General features: G+C 40.1%; 1 protein-coding gene across 1 annotated transcript in view; it reads left to right on the forward strand.

The window, feature by feature from the left end:
* LOC116223479 (ladderlectin-like) overlaps window positions 1-7,500 on the forward strand; it is a 14,760-nt gene that overhangs the window by 5,163 nt on the left and 2,097 nt on the right. Inside the window, exons 2-7 of the mRNA XM_031580398.1 lie at window positions 2,464-2,528; window positions 2,624-2,665; window positions 2,870-2,988; window positions 3,305-3,439; window positions 3,612-3,723; window positions 4,250-4,310. Coding sequence (XP_031436258.1) covers window positions 2,464-2,528; window positions 2,624-2,665; window positions 2,870-2,988; window positions 3,305-3,439; window positions 3,612-3,723; window positions 4,250-4,310 — 534 coding nt within the window. The remainder of the gene's footprint in view (window positions 1-2,463; window positions 2,529-2,623; window positions 2,666-2,869; window positions 2,989-3,304; window positions 3,440-3,611; window positions 3,724-4,249; window positions 4,311-7,500) is intronic.

Genomic DNA, 7,500 nt, shown 5'->3' on the forward strand with positions numbered 1-7,500 from the left:
ATCAAGTTGCATTACGTGTCGCTCAGACCAAAAACGCCATACATAATTGCGGAAAGTTAATACTGCCAGCAGCTAGTAATATGTGAAAAACAATGTTTGGGAAGGAAACGCAATCCTTTGCCCGCCCTATTGATGAATTAGCAGCTGATGTGAGGGCACAACTAGTCGCGAAACTCCCAAAAGCAGATTATTTTGCACTACAATTAGATGAATCCACAGACGTGTCAAACGACCCTCAGATTTTAGCGTTTGTGTGGTTGTCGACCAAAATGAGATGCAGGATTAATTTATATTCTGTAAGCAGCTGCATGGACGTACAAAAAAGTTCAGAGATTTTCATAGTGATCGACAATTTTTTCCGTAAACATGATGTACCCTGGCCAAAATGTGTCGCGATGTGCACAGACGGTGCAAGAGCAAGAGCCACTGAATGCTTCATAGGGAGAATCTTGTTGCCAACGACATGAGTGATGAATTGTCAAACGTCAGGCCTCTCACTAGGTATGAGATATTTCATCCATACTTAAGCTTCTCAAGCTACTCAATTCTTTGTCCCTCCCTCATTGAATACAGAGAAAAAATGTCAATAATAAACACAATACATTGAAACAAGTTGTGTGTTATAAATTGTGTATAATTATGTTCAAACATGTGTAGGGGAGTGTGTTTGTGTGTGTGTGTGTGTGTGACTGACACTTAGTTCCAGATAAAATATATGAATATCAGGCCTAAATTTGGGGCGGTGGGGTGGGGGTCCCTGCTCAGTGTCTCTCTCAGCCAAGGGGTCCTTGGGCTGAAAAAGGTTGAAGACCCCTGATCTATAATGATCTTTCAGTGCGTATAATGATATAATGATCTATAATGATCTAATGTTACTGCGAGCTAAAACTGAAAGGGTCGCAAAGAAGGGTCTTGGAAGCTGCAATACCAAAGAATCAAGTCACTCACCCAAGATGCAACAGTGATTTAGGGAAACATCTTTACTGTTCTGAAACACTTTCCCTCTGTTCTTCAAAATGATGTACCCCTTTCAGGACAGTCGCGTTTAAAGTAACACTGTGCAACAATTTGACACTTTTTTAGGTATGGTTTTATAGGCAACTAGTTTTGGTTCCACCCTGAAATTCATTTTGATAGCATATCAGACATCCCAAGTCTCCCGGAAGTTCCGGGAGTCTCCCGCATATTGATAGCGACTCCCTGATGCCCGCAAATTACTTAAAATCTCCCGGAATCTAGAGCGAGCGAGCAAGACTTTTTCCGGCATACCTCATCATAGTTTGTTTGATAACAGGACTCTGCAGAAGGAGTCATAAACGATAATGATAGATAAGCAATTGAAATGTTTGTGTCATCTCCTGAATCTTATCATGATAGTAATAACCTTATTACCAGGTCGTGGTCCTTCTCACCTTTCTAATACACGTGATTCACAAAACAATGACGGGGCAAAAGTCAGAGATCACAAACAGAGTTGGTCAGGACAGGTCATAAAGCCTGCACTCATAAATCAGGAAATAACAATGTATGAACCAGTCACACAAAAACAGAAAAATCCCAAATCCAAAAAGTCCAAAATCTTAAAGTGTCCAAGGTCTTAGTTAATCCCAAAAATACAGAATCCCAAAACTGAGTAAAGAACAAGACAAGAAGCAACATGCACAGACCGTGGCTTGATGGCAGGATAATTCCACAAGAACTGAATCCCTGAGCCTGGTTTAAATTAAATTAGTCAATAGCCGTGTTTCCATTATCAGGCCAAACACAGTGGCCAGTTCGTGCCAAGGCCAGTTGCATCCCCATTGTTAAACGGGTCAATGTTCTTTTTCTATACTTCTTACATACTATAAAACATATACTACTATAAAATATTGTGTATGATGTCTTTCTATGTGGAACACTTTGAAATGCTTTTTTGGTAAAACGTCTTTGTTAAAATACTGTTACAACCCTCTGCACTACAAATGTGTGAAATATATTTCAGTGTGCTCTTATGAACTTATGAACTTATGAAGAGGCAAACTATTTTGTATTTGTGACACTGGCGGTCGGCTGTAAAGTATATGGACTATGAACTGTTTTCATTTTTCTTAGTTCATTAGCTTAAATATTAGCTCATCGTTAGACTGTATAAAAAGGAAGAACATCTTTCAAGAGCTTCAGAACGGAACTGTCGCCTTGAGTTCCACAACTCTAGAACCTTTTGGACATACCGGTACATACATTAGGTAAATCTATTATCACGTTTGAATAGGCTTTTGTTGGATATATAATGGTATACCTTTTGTCTTTATTTGTCACTTTGACGGCGTCAAACGTAATTGTCATTATCTTTTGACCCGGATGATTTTACATGTGAGGAATGTATCACATATTTAAATGTATGTATTTCTGTATTTATATTCTTTCTTGATGCAATCCATATGAATACTATTGTATGTCACCTCTTGTTTTGGCCAGCAGCATGATCTTCAAAGCCAGCTTCCCTCTCCTCTCTGCTCTCCTCATCTGCTGTGGAGCAACCACAGGTAGGCCTATGCACTCTCTTTAATTATAAATAAACAATCAACGGATCATACACATAGGCCTGTAGATTTAAAGAGATACATATTTGGTTTTGAAGGCACTGAGGGCTCAGAACAGGAGGTTGAGGTGCACTCTCTTGGTGAGTATGTTTTCTTGGGTCCCACAAAGATCCCTGCTTCAATTATTTTTTGTTTTGTTTTTTCTTTGCGTGGTCTTTTCATTTAGTCCTAAACATTGGTTGAGTTGAGTATATTTTCAGGAGAAAAAAAAATTATTATTATTATTGTAATTCTTTAATAAAGTTATTACAATGTGTTTGAGTTGCTGTGACATCTGTATCCAGATATGCCAACAGAGAGTGATGTGGAGAAAAGTACAGGGACTTGCCCTCAGTACTGGACTCCTTATGGTACCCGCTGTTTCAAGTTTGTCTCCACAGCAAGATCTTGGGCCGAATCTGAGGTGTGTCCTATTTCTATCACATTAAAGACATTCTGGTTTGTCATTAACTTGTATTCACCCTTTCACTATCACAGGAATTGCTTATCAATGAGAGCACTGATGTGAGTTGTACATCTATGACCAAATGACAACTACAAAACATCATAGATAATTAGTGTACATACCCATAGATCACCTATACATCATCTGTGAAGATGCTCTCATAATTCTGTGATGCCTCAAGATACTTCAGGACAATTCTTCAGGGGTGTCCACCCGTTGCTTATCAGTGCCATAATGTCATCAACAACACTTCAACAGAAACTTGTTCTTGCAGCGTTACTGTGTGCTGATGGGAGGGAACCTGGCCTCGGTGCACAGCACAGATGAGTACCATTTCATCCAGGAACTGATCCGCGAACACACTGAAGGCACTCCTCATACTTGGATCGGAGGATGTGATGCTGCTCAGGTACAAGTATAACTGCTGCAAGTTATTGGTCATAGTCATCTTTCTTTCCTAACATGGGCATGTTGAATACTACAACAGCGACACATGACAAAACAATATGTTGACACATACCAATGTATGCTCAGTTTAAAACATTACTCTGTTTAGTTGACATTTTGTTTCTTTATCTCAGGAGCGTCTGTGGCTTTGGAGTGATGGGTCCAGGTTTGACTACACTTACTGGTACCAGGGCGTTCCTGATAATATGGGTGGGGGAGAGCATTGTATCGAAATGAATTTTAGAGGTACAGTCACCACTATTCACTGAAATTTTTCTGCTGCAATGAAAATCTTGAATCGCTTATAATATCATTCCCTCACGGAATAATAGTATACCCTGATCCTTTTGGTAAACTCTGTGAGCTTATGTATTGTTCACTTTGTTTCTCATTGTTATAAAACTTCTTAGCCCATTGCCAATGTTGCATATTATGGTGGTACAGTCTCAAATATTTAATGCATACGAGTCTACAGTTTCTTTATCCTTGGAAGTCCAAATCGACTAATGTCTCTATGATGACTGAAATTGACATGAACTAATATTTATGTTCACTATTTTAAAGTGACTTGCTTTGAAATTAATTATATATATACATAGAAATCCAAGTCATGAGGTTATTATGTTATCACCACCGTGTTCTTTCATGTCAGATCATAGTGTAGTAGTGTACCACATTGCCAACTGCAGCCCAATGGAGATGATAGATACTAGAAAATATAGGAGGGACTTCAAAATAAACTATTGTATTAAAAGCAACCTGTTTTTCTTAGGTTTACAACACTGGAATGATGTTCCATGTAAGGAGACGCTTCCATCAGTGTGTGCTGTCCAGTGGGCGACAGTGGTACAGTGGTAGAGAAGTCGTTTAGTAATCAGAAGGTTGCTAGTTCGATTCCCTGTCGAAGCGTCGTTGAGCAAGACACTGAACCCCTAATTGCTCCTGATGTGCAGTGTGCCATCAATGTAAAATGTGTATACATTGTAAGTCGCACATATGTAAGTCGCTTTGGATAAAAGCGTCTGCTAAATGACTAAATGTAAATGTCCAGAGTGTGTGAAACTGGAGGAGTTAACAAGAAATCCTTCAATTTCAAGCTCAAAAGCAAAACCCACTGCCACAAACACAGACTGGGATAGTGGTAGTACAAGCTTCAAATAATAATTAAATAAATTGCTTTGCATGCAGTATACAGGTGTGTTTGTTTACATCTGTCTTTCATTATCATATTTTATATGTAATGTAAGGCCTGAGTATGTAAGGCCTGAGTATGTAAGGCCTGAGTATGTAAGGCCTGAGTATGTAAGGCCTGAGTATGTAAGGCCTGAGTATGTAAGCCTTGAGTATGTAAGGCCTGAGTATGTAAGGCCTGAGTATGTAAGCCTTGAGTATGTAAGGCCTAGCCCTGAGTATGTAAGCCTTGAGTATGTAAGGCCTAGCCCTGAGTATGTAAGCCTTGAGTATGTAAGGCCTAACCCTGAGTATGTAAGCCTTGAGTATGTAAGGCCTAGCCCTGAGTATGTAAGCCTTGAGTATGTAAGGCCTAACCCTGAGTATGTAAGCCTTGAGTATGTAAGGCCTAGCCCTGAGTATGTAAGCCTTGAGTATGTAAGGCCTAACCCTGAGTATGTAAGCCTTGAGTATGTAAGGCCTAGCCCTGAGTATGTAAGCCTTGAGTATGTAAGGCCTAGCCCTGAGTATGTAAGGCCTAGCCTTGAGTATGTAAGGCCTAGCCCTGAGTATGTTAGCCTTGAGTATGTAAGGCCTAGCCCTGAGTATGTAAGCCTTGAGTATGTAAGGCCTAACCTTGAGTATGTAAGGCCTAGCCCTGAGTATGTTAGCCTTGAGTATGTAAGGCCTAGCCCTGAGTATGTAAGGCCTGAGTATCACCATCATGGGCGTTTCTAGACTCTTTTTAGGAGGGGCTTCAAGCCACCTGTCTCATCTCAGCCCCCCATAAAGCAGGTCAGGTTTGGGTGGTTGTTTAACGCCTTTTTTTTGGTGTGGATTTTCTCTCATAACGGGTAGGGTGGGTGCAACGTGTTGATTGGCTGGAATAGGGTATGGCTTGGTCTGACCCACTTTGTTTTCCATTCACAGAGCCAGGACTGTGATGTTGTTTTAATTGAGAGCGCACACAGAACAGACAGCTATTGGACAGAGCAATTCACTGAATAAGACAAAAAGAGTATTCAAGTGACCTTTTATGTTTTTTTAGAACAGCAGAAGTATTCTTATGAATATTAGTGACTGTATCTCCACGATTCTTTGCATGATTTCTTATTAAATGCAGTTTTACATTTTAAATTTTAGTTTTGGTTTAGTTTAGTTTGAATTAAATTATCGACAACAAGGGTTCACATGAGTCACCACCTAGGCTCCGACAAATGTTATGGCCATGGCAATTGGCATAGTCTACTCTAGCAATAGCTTCTGGGTCGAGGCTACTAAATAAACAATCATATTGTTCCAAACAGTGTTCTTTATCGTTGCATAGCAACAAAATAAGTGGCCTAACCAGGCATATGAATAGCCAAGGTTTCTACAGCCACCCCCCATCACCTGTGGGTTACAAGGACTTTCACAAGAGTACACATTCCAAGAGAGGAAAGACTCCTCTCACCCAGGCCACCACCTGTTTACTCTCCTGCCCTCAGGCAGACGGTACAGATCCTTTAGAGCAAGGACCACGCGTCTTAAGAACAGTTTTTTCCCGACAGCCATCAGAACTCTAAATACCGACATGCACTAAACACTAAGCACTTTATTGACTACAAGTCACATACCATCTCGGTCACCTTACACATGTGCATAAACAAAGCTGTATTAATTGATGTATTTATTGAAGTACTTTGGTCTATGCCACCGCACTTTGTTCTACTCTTAATGTATATATATATATATTTTTTGGGGGCTGTTCCTACTGTTTTTTGGATAGTTGTAGTATTGTTATGTTATATGTTGTTGTTGTGTTATATGTTGTCCCTCGTCACACCAACAGGAGAAGCACTCAAAATTTCGTTGTATAAATACAATGACAATAAAGGCTTTTCTATTCTATTCTATTTCAGGAATATATTTCCCACACTCCCCCACACTGCTGGTTACACACACACACACACACACACACACACTCACACACACACTCACACACATACACACACACACACACACACACACACACATACACACACACACACACACACACACACACACACACACACACACTCACACACACACACACACACACACACACACACACACACACACACACACACCCCTGGATCTCTTCAATCCCACTCGCATAACAATATCAGTCAGAATGTTTGCAGGGTTGTAAAAATCAGTTTGATGTATGGGTGTTTTTCCGCCCAGCTGTTTTCCATCTCAGCCTATCAACTATAAAGCGAATTAATAAAAACCTGTTGAGAAGCCTGGCATATAGTCATGTGAAGGACAGACAAACACCTGTGTCTTTCCCACTAGCCCGCCAGTATAATATGGCCTATGTAGATCTGTGTAACGGGCTGGAATATCCTGCAAAAATGGAAGAAAAGCTTTCACAGCATGACACTGCCAGCTATACTGCCAAAGGACACCAGTTAGTGTGTTGGCAAGCTTCTATCAGTGTCAACTGGGCTGTTGGTGGTGTTTGGAAGATTTTTTTACATGCCTTTTAGGTAGTTAGCTTGCTAGTTTTGGAACAGAGCTCCTTATTGCTGCTTTAAGGGATCACTAAGACTGAGTGAGGTCTGAGTTTTGCCTGTGTGCACTTACAACTAGAGGGGCACAGCAGTGCCATTATCTGTCTCTGTATCTGTTCAACCAACATAATTATCTGTCTCTGTATCTTTATCCAGATAGAGAACCAGAAGTGGGTATGGTTTATAATGGAAGTCATGCTAAATCAGGCAAATGTTGTATTTTCCAACCTAATATTCATTGGCAATGCAATTGTGTTGTGCCTTCAAAGCAGCAAATTGATTCCAATAAAATTGGAATATAACTAATTATGAAATATAT

This window comes from Clupea harengus, chromosome 14 (assembly GCF_900700415.2).
Source record: "Clupea harengus chromosome 14, Ch_v2.0.2, whole genome shotgun sequence".
NCBI lineage: Eukaryota > Metazoa > Chordata > Actinopteri > Clupeiformes > Clupeidae > Clupea > Clupea harengus.